The 21,148-nt window shown below is 43.6% G+C and overlaps 3 protein-coding genes across 10 annotated transcripts in view; 1 reads left to right on the top strand and 2 right to left on the bottom strand.

Annotated features, from left to right (window-relative positions):
• The window catches only part of LOC117375255 (RNA binding protein fox-1 homolog 2-like), a 44,367-nt gene extending 35,824 nt beyond the window's left edge, over positions 1–8,543 (top strand). For 3 of the 7 annotated variants that reach the window (XM_033971536.2, XM_033971539.2, XM_033971540.2), the window contains 4 exons: positions 1,180–1,222; positions 3,849–3,946; positions 4,587–4,662; positions 5,811–8,543. In XM_033971536.2, coding sequence (XP_033827427.1) covers positions 1,180–1,222; positions 3,849–3,946; positions 4,587–4,662; positions 5,811–5,855 — 262 coding nt within the window. In that variant the 3' untranslated portion in view covers positions 5,856–8,543. Of the gene's footprint in view, positions 1–1,179; positions 1,223–1,868; positions 1,912–3,848; positions 3,947–4,586; positions 4,664–5,810 lie in introns of those variants that run through there. The other 4 variants (XM_033971538.2, XM_055223486.1, XR_008648762.1 and 1 more) reach the window with 3 other exon arrangements.
• Positions 8,544–10,871: 2,328 nt separating this feature from the next.
• On the bottom strand, positions 10,872–17,602 carry LOC117374631 (G-protein coupled receptor family C group 5 member B). 2 transcript variants are annotated; one of them, XM_033970806.2, is made up of 4 exons: positions 17,260–17,602; positions 14,311–15,405; positions 13,083–13,138; positions 10,873–12,931 (listed from the first exon to the last, which is right to left on the bottom strand). In XM_033970806.2, exons 2-4 carry the CDS (start codon positions 15,380–15,382, stop codon positions 12,854–12,856), a joined length of 1,206 nt encoding a protein of 401 aa, XP_033826697.1. In that variant the 5' UTR covers positions 15,383–15,405; positions 17,260–17,602; the 3' UTR covers positions 10,873–12,853. The 2 variants fall into 2 exon arrangements, with proteins under 2 accessions (XP_055079464.1, XP_033826697.1); XM_055223489.1 differs by lacking the exon at positions 13,083–13,138 and having other exon boundaries at positions 10,872–12,931.
• Positions 17,603–18,561: 959 nt separating this feature from the next.
• LOC117375279 (retinal cone rhodopsin-sensitive cGMP 3',5'-cyclic phosphodiesterase subunit gamma-like) lies at positions 18,562–20,874 on the bottom strand. The gene is made up of 3 exons (XM_033971572.2): positions 20,835–20,874; positions 19,440–19,597; positions 18,562–19,366 (listed from the first exon to the last, which is right to left on the bottom strand). Exons 2-3 carry the CDS (start codon positions 19,580–19,582, stop codon positions 19,249–19,251), a joined length of 261 nt encoding a protein of 86 aa, XP_033827463.1. The 5' UTR covers positions 19,583–19,597; positions 20,835–20,874; the 3' UTR covers positions 18,562–19,248.
• Positions 20,875–21,148: the final 274 nt, after the last annotated feature.

Here is a 21,148-nt window from a genome sequence, read left to right on the forward strand (position 1 = left end):
ATGTTGCCTACTTGGGGCTTCTTCTGTATTACCACTTCTTAGAAATTCCAATTTGCTGAACAATATAAATCACTTCTCATTTTTCCCGCTCTGAGCTGCGCAGGTAGAACACACAGGGGGTCTTAGTTGGAACATAAAGCATTCGTAACAGTTTATTCTCTCCAACATAGCTTTATAAGTAAGTTTCAAGCTCAAAATTGCTGCTCACTTGAAATTTTCAGTGCACTGAGAGAGATTAGTTTCCAAAGTGCGACGCCTTTCAGCACAACCAGCCGCAATTTTACATTATGGCGCTTGTTGTTAAAACTGGTGTACCTATTTATGTGGCCGCTGTACATAGATCAAACACAGGCTGAGCTTAGGCTAAAACATCTATTTGCAACTCTAGTGTGCAATTTTCCAAACACTGTTCCCCGCTCCTGTTTGAGCAGGTCCCACTTTATTACAGCGGTGCTCAAACCTCGTCCAACTGGCACATTGTCAGTCAGCGCGGCCTTTGAGATGAGAGCGACAGGCCCATTTGAATAAACAACAGATACCAGCATCAGCCGAGCAGCACAAACACATCCATATCCTTCTGCACTCCGCACACACACACACGACACACTGCGGTCTGTCTGTTACTGTGCACGTCGCTGCTGTGCCGGGCTGATTGGCTAATGGGGTCATGATTACAATGATACTCGAATCAAAGCCGCATTGATTGGGAAATAGCCGTATGGGCGCTTACTGTCACGATTCAAATTAAGCAAGATGGAAAATTTGGGTAGCAGGAAATGCCCTCTCCATGTCTGCTCCACAGTTAAAACGCACGCAGCTCTCAAACTCCCATTTCCCTCATAAAGTGGCCGGTCCCTGGGAGACTTTCTGCAAGCGGGGAACAATGGCAGTTTGTTGTTTCATTTGGCCCGCTGAACGTTTTTATTGCTCCTGCGGGTCTATTGTGCATAATGGTTTAGCTGTGGAGCTTCAATGGAGGTTTTATTTCCTCTGCATGCTGCATGGGTGTGAAATAACAGTTGTTTCTCTCTTCTCTCCTCCTCTCCTCTACCCCCTCTGTATTTTTGTTGCTGTGTTGTGAATCGCCTCCACTTTGGTTTTTGGGACTGTGCACCACCATCTGTTCCTCCACCGCTCTCTCCTCCCTCTCTCCTCCCTCCCCTCGTCTATCTCTCTCAGTGTGGTCTATCAGGATGGGTTTTACGGCGCTGCAGACTTGTATGTAAGTAAACTCACGTCTCACCCACACCACACTCTTTCCCTCACTGCTTTTCTCTTTTTGTTTTTCCTCTGCGGGTGATTCTGCATGTGCGTCCACTCGCCCGCGCCGCAGACTGCCCAGCTACAGGTGACTGAGCCCTCGATGGGAATACGATCAACCGAGATTTATCACGCCTTTCCAGTCCAAAAACAAATCAGAAAACGTATTTTCTGAAAGTCTCCACAACCACACGGCACAAAGCTCGTTAAAGCTCAGACGCTGGAAGTGAAATATTACACCTTTTTCAAATTATGGCTATGACAGCTACAAGTTTTTAAAATAGTTCTTTGCTCTTTTTAAGTTAATCACATGATCTTAATTGCTAATCAGCACTGTAAGGATTCACATTAATCAATAAAAGCTGTGCATATATGTAAAAACATCACATTTAGAACCACAATCTGTCATCCATCCTTATTATTATCTCCTAAACGACTCCTAAAGCAGATCCACATCCACACAAACCTTATCTGACTATACTGAGAGTGTGGGGTGGTCTGGAGGGTCTCAGTCATCTGGCCGGGCTGTCCTGCGGGGGGCGCTGCATCGCTGGAGTAGTGTGAGTGTGTAACCAGGTTGACCACGGTTGTTTCTGTTCTCTCTATAGACTAGTGTTTCAGGACTCAGTGCTTAGTCCCAGGTTGCCTCAGGTAGGGTCAACACCAAACCCTCGAGTGTGCATTGTTTGACTTCTACTACTACTACCTCCCACTGATCTTACGAATCATCTTCTGATCCAGTCTGGACACGTGTTGTCTTCTAGTTGTTTAAAGTAATGACTACTGCTTTGAGGTTTGCTTCCTACTAACAAGATAAGGTCTTTTTGTACTAAACAACTAAATTATAATGAGTTTCTTCAAAAGAGTACCAGGTCTCTCTCTCTTTTTGAAAGGTTTCAAGCGACAACTATGTTAATTTCCTCCTTTGTTTTTTTTCTAAATTGATACACCCACGTGGCATTATGACAACTACAGGAAAAAGCTGTAGTCTGTCATTTATTTCGTCCTTTCTTGCTGAAACTGAGAACATGGTCTCTTCCTGAATTAACCGCCCTCTCGTCTCCTGCGGGACGATTACTGAAGCATGCGTCCATCAGCTGCTGCATGCAGACATACTGTTACACTCTTCTGTGTCCTTTTGCCTCCACTTACCCAGAAAGCCTTGCTGTCTCTCCTAACAGCCTGCTTGATCTACCCTCTGCCCCGCCCCTCCACTCTGTGTCTGGGGGCATCTCAGAGAATGTTCTATTTGTGCTGTGCTCTGTCCTGGTCAGGTTCAAATGCAGTGGTGTGGTGTTCTTTGACGGTTTGGTAAACTGGGGGCTCATGCATGCACTGTCAATGCAAAGAGGTGATCTAGAGTTAGCACAGGCCTGTGTGTGGGTGTGTTTGTGTCTTCCTCCATCTGTTTTCCATTCTAAATCCACATATATAATCATATTAATGACATGTCAACTCTACTTGTAGTGTCCTTTAGGCAGTTTCTTTTCTCTATTCCCAAGACAAAGAGCTTTCTATAGGCCTCTGTTTTCACTCTATCTCTGTCTCTCTGTCTTTAGTGGTAATAATCCAGTCTAACTCCACTTTGACAGTGCAATTTCCTTTTTCTGTCTCATTGATAAAATGCTATTGTTCCACAGAATGCTCTCCTTTCCTCTCTTTTCGAAATGCAATACTCTGGCACATGGATAACATGTAATATAACTTAATGGTGCTGCTCAGAGGGCTGCACAGTCTGACATATAATAACACTGCACTCACAGGTGGACTGTAGCAATGGTACTGTACTTGAACCAGAAATATTATAGTTTAGTGGCAAATGCTTCATTGTCTGATCCATAGTCACAATGTTTAAAATAAAACCGTTATTTGCTGCTTAACCCTATAGTGTCAGATCCTATCGTCGCCAATAGAGCGCGGACGCGGACTTGCCAGCAGCGTAACTCCGCGTCCAGTCGTGCTCTCAAGTAAATTCAAACGGCGTCTCAAAGCGGAGGCACGAGGCTATTTAAATATTTTACCGTCATTACGGTAATCTGCCTCTGTTGCTCCGCGAAGGCGACGAATGAGAGCGCGGTGCTGCGGGGATTTTCCCAGTTATTTATTTGATGCGTAAAAGAAAAAATACGGATGGATGTGTAAAATAGAAGTAGATGTGTGAAAAAATGCAGTAAATTCTGATACTTCCTTTAATATGATTTTTATGGCTAACAAAAATCTAAAAGTCTAGGTGATCTGTACTGGCCCATAGTGCGCTCAGTCCTTAAAGGGTTAAGTTCTGCACATTGGTCGATTGTAGATTCACAAAAATGAAATGAATAAAATGTATATTGTGTCTTTATATGAGTTGGGACACATCCATCACTCGTCCATCCTCCTCAACATCAGAGACTTTAGGTTCCTCATGTTGTGCAGCCCGGACTTAAAGACACAAGTCCCTTTTTTATGGAAAATGAAACAAAACACGGCAGCATTTTGTCCTGAGCCTTGGCTCTCGTGTCAGTCTATGGCATTTCGTCATTCATCCACTCTTGTGCAGCGTGTTCCTCTGTCCCAGCGTGACTCAGTCCTCTCATGTGTGTCTCCAGGGGGGTTATCCCGCTGCTGCTGCGGCCGCCGCCTATCGCTACGCCCAACCGGCTGCTGTAACCGGGGCAACCGCTGCAGCCGCCGCCTACAGCGACAGGTGAGGTCACTCAGGGACACGCTATGTAAACACGACTACGACCGAGTGGGGGAACATTAGACTCAATATTGGTGTTTTAAAAGATAAATAAAACTGTTTATGTACAAACTCCAACTTCCAATGTCAGAGCAGAAATAATTGTGAGTTTTGAACATTTAAATAAGGTTTTAAAATTCATAAACTTGAACCAAGTTTTGCTCCATATTTGTAAAATGAAGTTGATGTTTTTCATCTGCAGCAGATGTCTCTCACTAATATATTCTACACCTCATCTTTTACTAATATAATCCATCCACCTGGCATTTTGCAAGTGCCCATTTTAGAGTGGCCCCGTCTTGTGCCCAGTCCTTGGCACAGCTGGGTAATAATGAGGTGTAATCATCATCTGTACGTCTCACCTGTCTGGAGAAACACACTCTAATCTGTACTTTCCCCAGGATAAGATTATGAGTTTACTATTTTATTCAAATGTGAAGAGCTGTCTTTATTTTGTTTTCATAACTTCTTCAATTAATTAAAGAAGACAAGTGGATGTGCATTGTATAATTACTCAGAACGTGCTAATGGGTAAACCAGCAGGACTCATGTGAGATGTTAATTGTCTGCTGTTTTCACTAAGGGCTTTTTGTTATGTTTCCAGTTATGGCAGAGTGTACACTACAGACCCCTACCACGCTTTAGCCCCGGCTGCTGCTGCGTACGGAGTGGGAGCCATGGTGAGAAACAACTGACAGGGGGCATAAATTAACAGTATTTTTAACAAGAGCCAGACCGTATTAGATTACACTGGTGGTAATCTGGGGTATACGGCGGATCACGGCGGTCATTTGGCTGTTTGTGTTAGTGAGATTTATGGGCAGATGCTCCATCGCAGTTTGCCCAGACATGAAAAATGGAAAAAATGAAAGCTAATCATTATGAACAAAGTCGTATAATTATTTCCTTATAATTCTGGCTACTTCACAAAATGACTAGCATTGTTTTTGTTTTCTTAATATTTTCAATGCTTCGTACTTTGATACTAAATCTGTAATTGAGGATATTTCATAATCTGTAGCAAAAGCCAAAAAAGAATTGATTCATGTACCATATTTTCTGGAGTATAAGTCGCACCAGCCAAAAAATGCAGAATAATGAAGGAAAAACATAAGTCGCACTGGACGATAAGTTGCATTTTTGGGGAAATTTATTTTAGACATTTTATCTTTAAATCAAGTTCTAATAATAATAATAAAATGTGGACCAACAGGGTGAATATCAGTACATCACGCTAAAGTAACACATTTATATTTATTCAGCTCCATGAAGCACAGACAGAACTGAACACGTGTCTGGTTTGTTAACGTAAGATATTAACAGTTAATCAGATAAATAAAGAAGAAAAAACAACAAGTTTACTCTGGATCTCACTCCAAATCAATAGACTCAGACTCAGCAGAATAACATTTTCTTTTATGGGCGTTTTGTTCAGTCTTTCCCAGATGCTTTTTAAATCACTGTAATGTTGATATTTTAAATGTTCAGTGGTTCAGGAGGAGTAGATACAGGAACACAAGTCTAGAGAACCCTCGCACGACTCACTGCGACGAGAACGAAGATGTGACATTATATATTTGAATCATTTCACATATAAGTCTCATCTGAGTATAAGTCACACCCCTGGACCCTATGAACAAAGTGACACTTATAGTCCAGAGAAAACTTTACTTAATTAAGACAACTCCCTAAAGACCCACTGCTTTGACTCGTTTGTTTTAATAAGTTTTAAACATGATGATTCAAAACTGCAGCTCACTGTTTTATGTTTCATTTCTTTATATAAAACGGTGCAACCTTTTCTCATCATCTGCTCTGTCTTTTCCAGGCCAGTTTATACCGGGCAGGCTACAGTAGATTCGCTCCGTACTAAACCACAAAACTCCAGAGGAATTTCACACGGCTCCAAAACACAAACCCGTTTTCCGGCTCTTTCCTTTGGCGAGGGCTCCCTTCCATTACCCCGCCGACGGACTCTAGTGGCAACTCGTGTCGTGGTTTTTCCCTCCATTTTTTTTTTTTTGCCTTGTTTTTTCTGTGGCGAAGAGGTCACCGCCACATCGTCAACTTGCCTGTCCCTGTGCTTTTTATGTCTCGGCGTCGACACGGAAACAACGGAAAAACTGCCACGTGAAAATAGCCAGAGCTTAGTTTCGTCGGACCGGGGGCACTACTATCATGGGTTTTCTTTTTTAGCAGCACTACAGGACCGCGAGAGACTGAAATCTGCACACTACGACCTATTACAAACACTATATCCACTGCCCTATTGTACAGTTCAACTCCAAGTAAAAGGATTCCACTACATTTCAAAGTGTCGGCTTGTGCGGAAATGAACTGCCATGGCCCACTTTAAGAAGGTACTCAGCATCGACATGACACTGCACCCCCCTGATTGAAGCTGAATTAAGGTTTGAACGAGAAATGGACAGAAGAGATGACGCTGGACTTTCTGTTGTGAACTCATTTTGAAGAAAACCACTGTCAAAGCAACGCTAATAAACGCATGAGAAGTACCGTAGTCTTTCCCCCCAAAAATGTGTACAAAATCATTTTAAACTGACAAGGAAAACGTGACTGTTTTTTTCTGCGTTACTTCATTTTTTTTGCCATGATAGATACATGTGTCGTCCGTGTTCACTTCATCGAGTCCCCCCCAGTGCGACATAAGCTAGCCCTCGCAGCGCTGATGCAACATTTTTCCATTCGGAGGCAACTTAAGGCCTGTCCGTGCAGTCGGTATCTCCACAGATCGCAGTCAGTCTTTGCCTTAAAAGGTTTCGACTCTGCTTAGGACGCCGCAAGACATTCCAGTTAGCAGCCTCGTAGTAATGAGTGGGTCACATGGACGACCCAGCAGAAAGACGGAGATTTGAAAGCAAGAACACCCACAAGGGGAGCTAATCATCTGCCAGTCAGCCAAATGGAAATATGTCCCGGCCAATTGAGATGTATTGAGATATTTCTGCCTGCGGGCTTTGGGCATAGCGGCGTTCATCAGATGTGCACTCCATATAACCGAAAATCCCAATAGAGCAGCTGCAGGCGCGAAATGGCCAATCAAAATTATCAAGTCTAATGAGGCTTACGGAATCTGTGTGGCAAATTTATCTTGCTTCAGTAATTAATTTTGAAATAGTCGCAGGGCAGCACATTCTGTTTTAAGTTTATCATCGCGCTTTTTTAAAAATTTACAAATCAAAAGTTTCCTCCATCCACAGGAAAAGGACTGTCTCTGTCATGTAACCCACGTCTGTACTACTCTGCTTTATACTGTTTTACATTTTGTCTGTTTGGTTCCAAAGATTTTCTTAAAAACAAGCACATTTTTTTGGTAATTATGTATTTCATATTTTGTCGTTACTTTTCGCCTTCACTTTTTTTTTGTTATGTTTTCTGCCTTCGTTTGGTAAAGCAGCCGCAGAAATGTCAACTACAAAAAAAAAACAAAAAAAAAAGGACCTGTTCAAAAGGTTAGGGTAATTTAGCAATTCTGACCTGCAAACAAATCGGTCACTCATTTTAATAATCGGCTCTGTGTGTGAAAGCCAGTGCGCTGCAGAGAAAGGGAAAAATCCGAGCCACGAGGGACACAAACGGTAGAGGATATTTATTCATTCGCGTTCGCCTCGAGGTGAACGTGAGGAAAATGTCCAGTCGATGTCGAGCGGTGGTCACCTTGTGTGTGTGTGTGTGTGTGTGTGTGCGCGTGTGTGTGGTGCAGGGACTACCACAGTGAAGGTGACAAGCTGAGCCATTAATCATTCTCTGACAGGACAGCCACGTTCCCCACTGTCTTTTTGTGTCGGGGCGCGGACAGAGTCAGGAGGAGTGATGTTATTGTGGAAAAAAAAAAAAAAAACAGTGTGCAGTAGGTCCAATGAGTATTTTTTGACGCGTATACCTCTTTTTTGTCTTTATTATTCCTTAAAAGTATTATCAGAAGTGTTGCTATGCATGCTTTTGTGAGAGGAAAAGGTTTCACTTGTGCATGAATTTCGTAATGCTGGAGGAAATATTGGGGGAGTTGACAAGGCGGCGGGGGAGGACCACACTACACCGGACCTTTAGATCGAAAGAAACTACAGTGGCGGCAGATTTACTCCAATATATTCCGAGTTATGATCGCTCTGTGCCCCTGTGTCGTAAGATATTTAATTTGGCAGTGCTGCTGACCCACTCTAAACTGAAACGGGCCCACTCGATCTAATTGTAAAGCTTAATTAGTCCGGAGGGTGGACAGGTGCGTGGACGTCCTCCTCAGCCGCCGGCCCGTCCTGACTCTTAGCCGCTGACCCTTGGCTCCCTGCACTGTGCTCAAGTCAACCCATTGGGAGTTTTTTTGTACAGGGATTTACTAAGTGGTTTTGAATTGCATGTGCGCGTTTTTTCATGTCACATGCTCCAAAAAGACCCAAGTGATGATATATTTTTGTTTTGTTTTTTTTCAATAAGTGACGTATTTTCACAATGTTTTACTTTGCCATTCTTGTGTCTGCCTTCAGTTTATTCCCTTTCATTATTATTGAATGTATATACTAAATAAACTGTTTGGTTTTTACAGTTTCTCCTCAGAGTTCTTATTACCTCCGTTGACTGGTAGAGCCCACGCATATGCTGCTTATCTCCACTTGATAGAACCCAGGATTTTCAGACTAGTTACCATTATGTTATTTCCTTCCCATGATTGTCTCAGTCTTATCGTTTTTTTCCAGCATTTGGCCGGGTCGGGTTGTCCAATCAGGAGAGAGAATGCCTGAAATAGCTGAGACCACTCCACTGCAAAGAGATAAAGGAGCAGTTTCCAACCGAATAAGAGCTCAGAGAAACGGTGTAATCCAATCCCGGCATCCACTGCTGCTCCGTCATCATCAGGGAGATATTTCATAGAGCAAGGGCCCCGGTATTTAACTTTTATATCCAGATTGTTTCATCAATGTCCAATGATACAGGCAATTGTCTTTTATTTACTTTTATTTATAGTTGTTTTGTGTTTGTTTTGTAGGACTAGGAAGATTAAACTGAGCATTTATTCCCTGGATTTGGAGTTTGAAGTTTAGTTCAGGCTGCGTTAAACATGTAAATATCTATTTTAATGCCCTTATTGATTGAGATTTGTGTATTTGCAAAGGCCTACCGTATTTTTCCCATCAGATTTGTGTCAAAATACCAGGCTTTTACCGTCCTGTCTTAGGGTGGGCCTCATTAAGGTGCCCTCTAAAGCTCTAGATCTTCTGCTGCGGCTCTAATTTTCATTGTGCAGCTCCAGGAAAAAAATGTGTTCGTCCTACTCTCTGAACTTTCCCTCCCGGCTGTGCCCTCTGCCTGCTGCCGAGGGGAACATATCTGGAACAATCTTTAATTGCATCTTGGAGTTAATGGCCGTAAATGGTTTGGATGTGACGGGAAGCTTCATATCCCTGCTAATTGCTCGAATGCACAAGAGGCCAATTGGCACTTTGATGGCACGCGCTCTGTGTAATTGAAGGCGGCGTAATTGGGAGACTGGATAGACCTCTGTGGGCAGGGGCGCTGCAGCTGGAGGGAGGACTTGACCCGAAGATGAAGAGGTCACAAAAGGTCAGTGAGGTAAAGATCAGCGATAAAACTCCCACTTCAGCCTAATTGTGCGAACTCCGTCTCTGGCACAACAGCGTTTACCGGCCGCGTAAGTGGAATCTGCTGCTTTTGGCGTTACAATAATTAGTGTGGTTGTAATTAAAGTGTTAGTGTTCACCCACAGTTTAACACTTATGCCTAAACACTGACCCCTGGTGGAGGCGGTCAGGGCCGACATGCAGACAGTGAGTGTGGAGGTAAAAACACAGACTGATGAGTGGATAAAAATGATTAATTTGCAGATTCAGTTCAGTTTTGTAAAGCCCAAAATTAGTGCACAATTTAGAGAATCAACAATCAGAATCAGACGACTTTTATTTTATTGTCAGTGAACGCAACTCACAAACTAGGAACTTTCTTCGGTGATAAAGTGCAACATAAAAGAATAAATTTAACAACATAATAACAATATAAAGTTAAAAAAGAATAAAAAAGACATGCTCCCTGTCCTTAGACCCTCCTTCTCAGCAAGAAAAAACTGAAAAACCCAGTGGGAAAAAGAGAAACCTCGAGGAGAACCACAGTGAAGGAGAGATCTACTCCCAGGACGGACACTGCAGATGTGTCCAGGACTAATGTGCATCTGTTTACAGAGAGAGTTCAACTAAGAGACGGAGAGGGGCTCATCCACGACAGGAGCCGCCCCAGCCAGGTGAGGGACGGGAGGGTCTAGGTCCACAGGGTCAGGGCAGAGGAGGAGCATCTAGAGTCCAGACATCACCGGGCGGTCAGCGGGAGGGCATCTGGAATAGTTACACTCCTCAGAGGGCAGATGAAAACACAAAAGACTAGAGGGCCGTCATGTTTAACCTTTAGTCTAATTACTGTTTAAACAAAACTAACTGGGGTAGCCCAAATTAATATTGTTTAAACGCGATTTTTTGTTGAAGTTGAGCAAATTCTACTGTCGATTCAGTAAAAGATGTTATTAAGTTTGGATTTTTATTATAAAATTCCATGTAATGTCTGCAGGAGTGAACACTTTGAAGCAGCAGGAAGAACTTTAATGCACAGTTTAATTTGCAGCTGAATAAGTCAGAAAATTAAATAATGTCAGTCACAAACATAAGATTCAGTTCAATCCGTTATCAGTCCAAGATGTGGAGACACTGGTGTGTGTGGTTTGTTTTTTTTAATGTAAATATTACTGTTTGTATTGTCACTGTCTGTTTTTGAAATGGATCAAGAGTCTGGATAAAGATGAATTGAATTGACAAACAGCTTATTCCACCGGCATCATGTTCTCAAATCTGAAAACCACCAATAAGTTAAACTGGAGTATAATTTATTTTAAAATGTTTCACTTACATTTCAAGCATCTGTAGTTTTTATAAAGAACACTTTTGTTACCTTCATTTCATTAATCAGACTTTATTTATGACATCGAGTAAACAGTAGTGACAAACATAGTTAATAACCTTTATATTAACTTTAAACACGTACACTTTTGTTTCATACATTCCACACGCGGCACTGGACAGAGCGTTTAGGTTGAATTGTTTGGACCTGCCTCGACAGCACAGTTCTGAAAAGTGAGTTTAAACACAAAGACTTAAAGCAGTGAGGGCAGCAGGAGCCTCCCACTGAGCCGACATGTCCCTGTGCTTCTTCCTCCGTCTTATCTCCTGTCTCTCTGCTCTCAGATGCCTCTCGTGAGCGCAGCAGTTTGGCACCTCCAGAGTGACAGCTTCACGCCCTCCTCATCACCTCAGGCCCATTACACCCCGGCTCACGCGGCACACTCCCCTCCGAGCCATACTGATGTGGATCCAGCCCCGGGGAAGATCCGAGCACATCCGCTGATGAAACTCGTGAGTCATTCTGCCTTTTCTTTGGGCAGACGTCTCGCTGGCAGATTACAAATAACATCGCACATAAAACAGCACAAATATTTACACTGCAGGAGAAATGAAATAGCAAAAACACGCGTCGATGCCAGTAACTTTTATGAAGAGTGCGTGAGTCAGTGGCTTTGAAAACGTCTTTCTTCTAGGACTTTGAGGGGATGAGGTGGGATCAGAATCAGGTTTTGAGGCAACACTGCAAACTCAAAACCGTCTTTTTTGTATTAAATTTAGTGTAATGTTTCTGGTTAAGCGCACACCACCTGCTTTTCTCAATGGAGATGTGGTTTCTTTGCTCTGAACGTTCCAGATTATGGCATTAAACTTCACGGAAACGAGCAGGAGACGCCACCAGGTGAAGAAATAACATGTTCAATGAGACTCTCCACCGCAGAAGTGACACACCATTAAATAATGATATAGCTCTGGTAGATTTGGATGTATTTCTAACTCTTTTTATTCGTTTTTGGTTGTTTTAGTTGTGGCGACCCAAATATTTAGTTAAATTTTGTTGAAATGTTTAGAATTTACAACAAGTGCAACATAAAAAAAGAGTTTATGTTGCAGGTTTTACACTGCACACACTTCTGTACATGGATAACGGGTTGATTTTTTAAATTTTTTTGTCCAGTTGACAGATTTTACTTTGATTTTTACATAAACTCTTGGGATGATTCTTTGCTGCGTCTGGGCTCGAGGTTTAACTTTGTGTTTGGGGTTGTGTTTTCGTCTTTAACAGTCCAAAAGGTGTTGTATATCCTTTGGTTTATGCGCTCCTCAGGTGTCTTTGTTAAAGGGATTGTCAAAACGATGGGCGTCTCCTCCTCAGGTTTTTCTTTGTGATTTAACTGAATCATTGCGTAACATCGTTGTCGCTCGGTACAGTCATGGCGTAACTTTAAAACTGTGTAACATTGAAAGAACAGACACTGTAAGAGGTGTGCCAGGATTATTCAGTTAACCAATAATTGTGATTATTCATGACAAAATATAATTGCAACAGCTAAAAATAGAATCACTGAGAATTTTAACATAAAATTTAGGACATTTGTATTCAGTCTATACTAAATCTGAATGTAAAGTGCATTTTATGTCACATTAACTTGACTTTTTTTATTCAGAAAGCTTGATTTTCTAACGCTGGCTGCTAGAGCAACACAGATCTATTACACAAAGAGAAATAAAGTAATTTGACTGAAGAATTCCCACTGTTTATAGTGTCAGTAACCGTAAATACTGGTAACACCGTGTTACAATAATCCAAACACAAACATTTAACCTGGTGACATCCTTATTTGCACGTAAACAATCATATAAAATCAGAGTTAGAATGTTAAATGTCTTCACTGCTGATCACTTCACCCCAGAGATCATTTCTGTAAAAAAAACCAAAACTCTCGTACTGTCCTTAATATTCATCGTAGGGTTCCCCGTAGTTCGTCGTCTTCGGCCGAGGAATGGAGTAGTCTCTTTCCGTGTCAATTTCCTGTAACACAAAGATATCCGTCAGCGACTTAACGTCCCTAATAATATATAGACTCAGCATCTGTCTCACATTACGGCCTAATCACCTCCTATGCTAAAAGGTCAGCGCTTAATTACTACAGACACAGTATTAATGGAGATGCTTTACTCACTGTCATGGAGAACTCGGACTCATAGGGAGAGCGCAGCGCGGGCTCCGTCCTCCTGCCTGAGGGGGACACGTTATCACCGTTACATACTCTTCATCATAAAGCTCGATTACAGGAGCACTCCGTCACTTATAACGCGCGGGGATTTCAATGCACTCGTGGATACAGATCGATCAAGGCGCGAAAACTAAACTGGAATTTCCGCCTGACGATCCCCCCGGGCGTCTCCCATGGATTATCGTTTGTCTTGTACAACACGGAGCCTGCCCGCACACGAACGGATTCCTACTTTCTACCAAACGGCGCTTAAATCAGAGCAGATGTAAACGCTGTTGTACTAATTTATCTTCCACGCCACGTTGTTATTTGCTGTAAACACTGGCAGTTGGCAAACAGCGAGACATCAGTTTAGAGGTATTTACGCCTCACGCTGGTTTACCCTAAGCTCGGTTCACATGGTTTTTTTTAATGAGGACCTCAGTTCACCTACAGACGAGTAAAAGCGCGTGACGTCAGGGTTGTACCGTCTCCGTGTTTCTTGTCAAAAGCGCTCGCACATGAAGAGGTCAAACCAGTCCAGAGGTGTCAGGGAGAGGCCTCGTTCACGTGTGCCTAAAGAAGTTTGGGCTTGTTGTTGTTGTTGTGTTTAAAAAGCACAGATCTCCTCCTTAACCCCTGGGAACCCTGCTGAGCCCATAAACTAGAAACAAATAAAGAAAAATGGGATTATGCTGTTTAACCAAGGCCTGCACCGGTATTTGTGGAATCGCAGTTTAGTCTGTAAATGTTTTACAGAGACGCACAGAACGTTTTAGACTCATTTTATTTGACCTGATGCATTTTATTTAAGCCTGAAATGGAGGAGTTTAAGACCAGAACACCTGATTTAACCAAGATTGTGCCTTTACCGTACGTTTTGTCAAGCTGTAGATGAATAACTACTTGAGTTTTGATTATATTCATCATCGTTTAAGGTTAATTAGATGAATAACTGTAGTGTGTGGACTCCAACGTTGGGGTGTGTTATGATTTTAGTAATTAGAGCAACTGTATTTTTGTTTCAGCCTCGCTCTAGTCCTGGGCGTCTCTTCATTTAGTCCATTAATCATCTTAATGTCTCAATTATATGAAGTAATTATACTGTTTTAAAGATGTCCTACTACGAGAAAACGATTCCATATTTGTTTCAGACTAAGATTAACTTTTCCAGATCCATTATTTGATCTCTCACCTCGTCTGTCGCCCTCAGTCTCAAAGCTCCCGTTCTCCCTGCCCTCCTTCAGGCTGTTAAGTCCCGGGACGTCTGCGCTGGGACTGGTCCACCCTGCGAAGTTCAGAGGCAAGTCCTTGGCCCTGGCTTCAGCACTGCACAGGAAGGCCACCTGGGACAGCCCGTGCCCCATCAGGAACACCCACCCGTTGCAAACCAGGGCGATGCTCAGGACCGGGTCGTCCCAAAGAGGCCGCTTTTCTATCTCACGATTCCCCCGGGTGAACATAGTGATCCACACCACCCATATACAGCCAGACGCGACCAACGTGAACGCTAGCAGCATCGTTTGGATATTTCCAGTCTGGTTTGAGGGTCCTGAGTAGCTGTAGCTGTGGGTCATACAAGATCTGCACACGAGTTTGAGGGACATCACCAGACTGATAAACAACAGGCACAGGACGTAGATCAGCAGCATCACAAACTCTTCTTGGCTGTATTCACACGGATTTCTGTCCCGAAGCAGGACTATGATCAACCACTGCGTCGCAATGATGATCTGGACGGCGAAGAGGCCCAGCGCTACGCCGGTCTCCCCCCAGCCTCTCGCCGCCCCGAACCCCAACAAAGCCAAACAACGGGCGAGGAGGCAGGAAAACGCCAACGCAAACAGCACTCCGAATAGAAAGAGGCGCGTGGGGCAGGTCTGCGGAGTTAACTGGATGATGAAGGCGAAGGTTATCCCAAATATTCCCGCCGTAGCCAGGAGAAACATGGACATACAGACCACAGCCCCTCCGATATTACCGCTCTGCCTCTTCGTGCACGTGCATAACAACCAAACGACCAGGCCGATCAGGAGGCCGACGGAGAGCAGGAAGCCAGATGTTGCGAATGTCTCCAAAACGATGCCCCACGCGGCTCTCCGGTCGCACAAGTATCGATACACGGGGTCCAGTCCAGTCCCACAACCCCGGATTGTGACCGTCTTATTTTTCGCGGGGTTTGCTGAAGTGCTGTTGGTCTGAGACAGGCACATTAGAGGCATTTGGGCGACGAGAAAGAGGAGTTTGAAAACGAACTGGGGCGACATCTTTAGTTTTTCTTGATCACGTCCTATGACAAAAAAGAGAAAAATACATGAGCACATCTGCTGGATCGATGTGGACAAGTCATAAAATCCATACAGGTGCACAACAAATTGACTTCGACCGTCAAGGAATGAAATTAGATGTAAATGACTGGTTGTTATCGATTTCAGAAATGGCACACTTGGAGAGTTTAGACGTTGGTGCTTTGTTTCAAGAGGGAATTAGTCAAATGAATGATGTTTCCAGGAGCAACTGTGACTCTTTCATAGAGGGAATAACGGCACCTTTGGCCTGATATGGCTCATTAAACCGGGCCTCGTGGCGTTTGATACGTCACAAACGCCAATTGTGGTTTGCCATATTTGTGCACAACCATTTTGAACATTTGAGAGCTTCTGAAATACGTTACCATCTGCTCAGCTTGTATAATAAAGTCTGCGTTACATGTCATTTACAGTCACTAAATAGACTATTCTTCAAAAACACAGCAGTGAAGAGGCAGGAAAAACAACCCGGCTGAAATCAAAGGTGAAAGTGGCGAGTCACAACCTGGAGACAACGGTAAAAGATTGTTGACAGCTGAAGAAGAGAGTGGATAAACATGTCAGAACAGCACAGGAGCACAGGGAGAGGAGCCACATTTGGATTGAAAGGCTTCGTGCACGGCCTGTATGAAACAGTAAAACACGACTGACCACCGTCCTGTGAGTCATGGTCAAGTCCGGGTATGATCTGGCTTTAAAATAAACTGACAGCAGCAGCATTCACCATTGTACGACACCGGTGCGTGTTAACTGCTTTGTTTTTGATTGGCCGAATACTCCTCGTGTAAACAGAGGCGGATTATACTGCACTTATACTCATCCAACTGTATAAAAGGAATGATCTGAGTCTTCTGTTTATTATTACTCAAAACAAAACGCTCGAACACAAACCCAGACCAAAAACAAGGATCATCAAAAGCCCCGCCCACAAAGTGTAATATCTAAATCATGATATTGTTTTGATATTTTAGATTGTCACATGGCACAGGTTTTCAGAGGTTAACGCTCTATTTCCTCAGGGTGATACTAATATTTCACAGATCCTTTTAGTCGACTACAACATGTGATCTGTGTGACATGAGCAGCAACATCTAAGCAGTCCACGCTACAATTTGCAATTAATAAATCAGAAAAAAAACTACATTTTTCTTTTCAAGTGACCACTAACTAACCACACATGTGTCATTTCAGTGGTTTTCGTATTTTCTTCTCGCTTCTCACGTTCAAACTTGTTTACGTCGCACATTTTTCTTTATTCCACGTTACAAAACCAGGACTGTTTACTTCTGATTATCTGAATTTGTAGATGAAAATATATATAATTACACATTCACTTGGCAGAAGGTAACAATTGAATTTAAAAGGAAGGTTGATTACTATCTCCACAGCGACACGACATTAATTTGTGCATTTTCAGGTTTAACTTTACCGTGTTATTATGGCAGGAGATAACAGACTGCGGCTCGCTCCAGCTCCGAGCGCTTTGTGTGGGGCTGCGGTTTGTACTTGACCTTTAATGGCCTCCTTTAACCTTTACCTCCTCTTGAGTTAAAGCTGCACTCACCTCATTGATCTTTGTGCAATAAGAAGAATCAAGGAGAATTATGCACATTTTTCTATTATTTTAAACATCAGTTATTCAAGTTATTCATTTTATACAATCGTGGGTTCTGTTTAAGTGCACGTTCTTTCTCGTTCAAGTCTGTTTGTTTAAAAAAAAGCCAGTGTTTCTGTCAGAATATTAAAACCATATATATTACAGAAAAGTTGGAAGCATAAACTCAACTCCAAGGCCAGGTTTGCTATTTTGTTGTAGCAGCGAAACTCTTACTCACCTTTAAATCCTGGTAGTTTAACCTCTTCCAAAGTCTTTCAAACACGTTCTCAGATAATCCTAAAGTGCGTTAATCTCTGTTTCTTCTCTTACCCCGACCATGTGTCCATTTTGTGTTTGGTGGCAGGTACCAGGAAGAGAATTTGATGAAGTAATTGCTAGGGAAACAAGATCTCTTAAGTCCACGCCAACCGCCTTCACCTCGCCCACATTTCCACAGACAGGTTTGGTAAGCGCTCAGACTCCGGTGCTTGTTTCACTCCTCTTCTCCCTCCCTCGAAACAAAGGTGGGGCCCTTACACCTGGAGAAAAAGATACTAGAAAATACGCAGCGGCCGACTAGACGCGCTCCTCCCTTTACATCCAAATTATAGCAGAAAAAAACGTGATATCTGTGACTGCGAGTGTGAGACAGTTCGGTGAGCCAAGTTGACTCATCAAAATGTTATTTCTGTTTCCATCGCTACCACGAACTCTCCCCAGCAATGTCATAGCCTCAGGGAGCACTGCGTCAAAAACCTCCTTTTCTCTATTGTCTGGTGCAAGCCTGTACACAGCCTGCCCGTGTCGTGTCTGCACTCGCTCGAGTTTATCGGGCGTGTTTGCTGCTGAACCTCGTCTTGAACTTTAAATTGTGCGTGGATTTATCACAGGACTTACACTGGTACATGCACATATCTCTGTTTGAACTGTCAGATAAAACAGAAGAATGTGTGACACCTGACGTAATGTTTTCAGTATCCCCCAGGCGCTGACACATTGTTCTGTTATTGAAAAGAATCCTGCTGCGTGATAAAGGCCGATCGCGCTCCCTCTTTTTGGAAAACCTTTGGGAATCATTGGGAAAGGTGAATGCAAAGTGTTGTTGTATGTCTGTAAAGAAGGATGCTGCCAGACGCCGAGCTGTGGCTGCAACATTCTCTTTTCCAAAAGCTCACCTGGACTAAATTCTCTGGTTTCCATTTGCAAAGGACGGCACCAAACCAGCTCTGGGGGAATGAACAATCTATCAAAGTGTTTGAGTCCGATAACAGCAGAGGGAACGCTCCAGGCGCTCGACCAAGAGCAGTGCACCAACGCCGTTACTTAAAAATCTTTACCCTCTTGCACAATACTTCATTTTGCTTTCTACCAAACTTGGAAGATGAACAAGAAGTAAACAACCTCCTGTCATCATAATAAAACAGATTTAAAAGTAGCAGTTATGTTAAATGCAAAGGATAAATATGAATAACCATTGTTTTTTTTGTAATCTGATGTTCACACACTTTTTGAATGCAGAAAACAGACAAGCACAACCGAGTAGTTAAAATAAACACACTTTACTGCGACTATGAGGACACAGCATGAGACAGTGCTGCACAGTGCTCTGAAGTCTGTTTATCTGTCTACAGGGACGTACAAGAAGCAGAGCCAGGAGAGACACAGGGCACTGGGGCTTCCTCCTCAGACTGCAGCGTTCCAGCTGTTACACTCCCGTAGCGTCCGTGGTGTTCACAGTCACACCGTGAGCGAGCACATCACACAACGTCGTAAAAAGAGCGAGGAAGTACAAAAGGTGAGAAGGTCGAAAGGTCTTACTCAGTATTTACATTTGGACAGACTGCTAGAAGCAAACTCAGGCTAGCGGTGACTAGTGCTTTGCTTGCATCCGTTGCCGTGGGTTTGGGGCGTGGGGGGTGAGGGGCGGAGGTGAGAGGAGAGTGGAAAGTCTTAATGTACTTGGATAGTTCGAGGAAAAGGGTACGGGGAGTTGTTCTCGTCGTTATACTTTCAGCAGCGTTACATAGTACATATATAATAATAATGATATAAAAATAAAAACATCATTATAAGTCCTCTTTACTCAGTAGAGGGCGGCAGAGGTAGATTGACGAGAGGGCATTAGGGGCAGCCCACAGACTTATGTGGCCTGCGGCTGGTGAGTAAAGGCGTGGGCGGGGTCACGTGGAGGACAGGTGCGAGGCGAGGAAGGCAGGAGGCAGCGGGTTTAGATGATTCCGTATTTGGCCAGGTCGCTGAGCTCCATGTCGCCAAAGGCCTCCCATGGGCACACCACGGTGATGTCTGTGCCCAGCCCCTCCATGCCCGGGATGTCGTCCCCGAAGCTGAAACAAAAGCGCAAAGGTCAGACACGTGTCGGTCTGTAACACGAGTGAGACTCTAGTGACAGATTCTTACCCCTTCTGTCCGGGCTTGGGCGCCTTGCTCTTGAATGTTCGGGTTTGCCTCTGCTTGAACTTGGGTGGGCCCTTCTTGGGCGTGGTGGGCCCATTGGCTCCGGCGGCTGCCAGAGCACTTCCTGCGGGGGGCGCGGCGTTCATTTCTGTTGAGAGTCTCTAAAAGCAAAATGAGCAGAGCCACATTAGCGAGTCGTTGTGGACAGTGTTACCTCTGAGGCCCGTCGCACCCATCACCGCCCTGGCCTTTGCTAATCCTGTTTTCTCGCAGCTCTCAATCTAATCAGTGGGGACTATGGAGATTAACATGAGCATAGTTAATCCCACTCAGATCCACAGCAGATTTATTATGCTGGATCACAGGCCGGACATGTGCACAGGACGCTTCTGTTTTTAGCTCCGTGAACAACTTCTGTGACGTTTGACCTTTTATGTGTCGAACAGCAAACATCACCTGCAGCTCCTGATCTTCTTAACCGTGACCCTAAACGTCAGGCCGCGCTCTAATCCCGTATACGTTATGTAAGTGTCACGTATACACTTCAGGAGCGTCCTCCAACACGAGAAGCACTGCAGAGACGTTGTGATCTCTGTGCTCATTAAGAGATCTATGGAGTCAGCCCAGCGTGTTATTAGCCATCTGCTGCTCAATCCTCTTTACAGCTCGTGTTAGAACACACCTGCCTGCCCCACACTCCACTTAACACACACTTTCTACCTCTGCTGGTGTTTAGAATGTGCTCAAAACCAATTCTTAGATTAGATTAGATTAGATAATACTTTATTGTCAGATCAGAGATCTGAAATTTGTCTTGCACATAAAAACAGTGGCTCCGTTGCTACACATTAACATCACACATGCGACACAGACACGATACATAATTCTGTCTAAAAACGTAGGGCAAAATCCTGGTTAAAATAATAAACTTCATATTTGTAGTTCGTTTTTAGCTGGAATTTGAAAAAAACAAAGATGCAAAATGCTGTTACTTTAAATGAAAATACATAACTTCATCTCATTATGTCAGGATATACACAAATTAAAGTCGTTAAATTCAATAATTAGACACAAGAGATGGAACTAGAAGCAGAAAAAGGTTTAGCTTGGCTCATCTGGAATCATTTTCTGTAAAGATTTTCTGTTGTTTTAACCCTTAAAGTGCATAATTAGTTGATTAGCTCGTGTGTAGTTGGTTCATGTCAAGTAAAACTAAATGTCTCTGTGCAGTAGTTTTATATTTGTCCTGTCTTTGTCCTGTCTTTGCCCTGTCTTTGTCCTGTCTTTGTCCTGTCTTTGCCCTGTCTTTGTCCTGTATTTGTCCTGTCTTTGCCCTGTCTTTGTCCCGTCTTCGTCCCGTCTTCGTCCATCTCGCCGCTCTGCTCCGTCGGCGCTCACCTGTTCTCACAGATATCCCAGAGGGCGTCCGCCGGTCTCTTTTCGCGTCACGTTCCTCCTGTTCTGTTGGATCTGTGATGTCCTCTGCTTCAGTCTTTTATACCTTTGCCCTAATCCTTGTCCGTCTTGTTTTCCAGTCACATGGTCATCGGGAACACTCATCCAACGTCTCGATAACACCTTGGCCCGGCCCCGCCCCGCCCCCTGCGCCCCCTGCGCCCTGGCGTCTTGTCCCCACGCCACAGGCAGACGTGTCAAAGATCAATCTGGAAGGATTTGACGGGGCTTATCTGGACAAAGCCTGAGCGTTTCAA

The sequence above is a fragment of the Periophthalmus magnuspinnatus genome, chromosome 8 (genome assembly GCF_009829125.3).
Source record: "Periophthalmus magnuspinnatus isolate fPerMag1 chromosome 8, fPerMag1.2.pri, whole genome shotgun sequence".
Taxonomy (NCBI): domain Eukaryota; kingdom Metazoa; phylum Chordata; class Actinopteri; order Gobiiformes; family Gobiidae; genus Periophthalmus; species Periophthalmus magnuspinnatus.

What these genes read in the sequence shown, in the direction of transcription:
- LOC117374631 (XM_033970806.2), bottom strand. Translation starts at nt 15,382, where the DNA reads ATGTCGCCCCAGTTCGTTTTCAAACTCCTCTTTCTCGTCGCCCAAATG. An exon ending in GACTGAGGGCGACAGACGAG is followed by an intron (nt 13,139 to 14,310) that starts GTGAGAGATCAA and finishes TGTCCCCCTCAG; the next exon opens with GCAGGAGGACGGAGCCCGCG. An exon ending in AGTCCGAGTTCTCCATGACA is followed by an intron (nt 12,932 to 13,082) that starts GTGAGTAAAGCA and finishes TTTGTGTTACAG; the next exon opens with GAAATTGACACGGAAAGAGA.
- LOC117375279 (XM_033971572.2), bottom strand. Translation starts at nt 19,582, where the DNA reads ATGAACGCCGCGCCCCCCGCAGGAAGTGCTCTGGCAGCCGCCGGAGCC. An exon ending in CCCAAGCCCGGACAGAAGGG is followed by an intron (nt 19,367 to 19,439) that starts GTAAGAATCTGT and finishes CTTTTGTTTCAG; the next exon opens with CTTCGGGGACGACATCCCGG.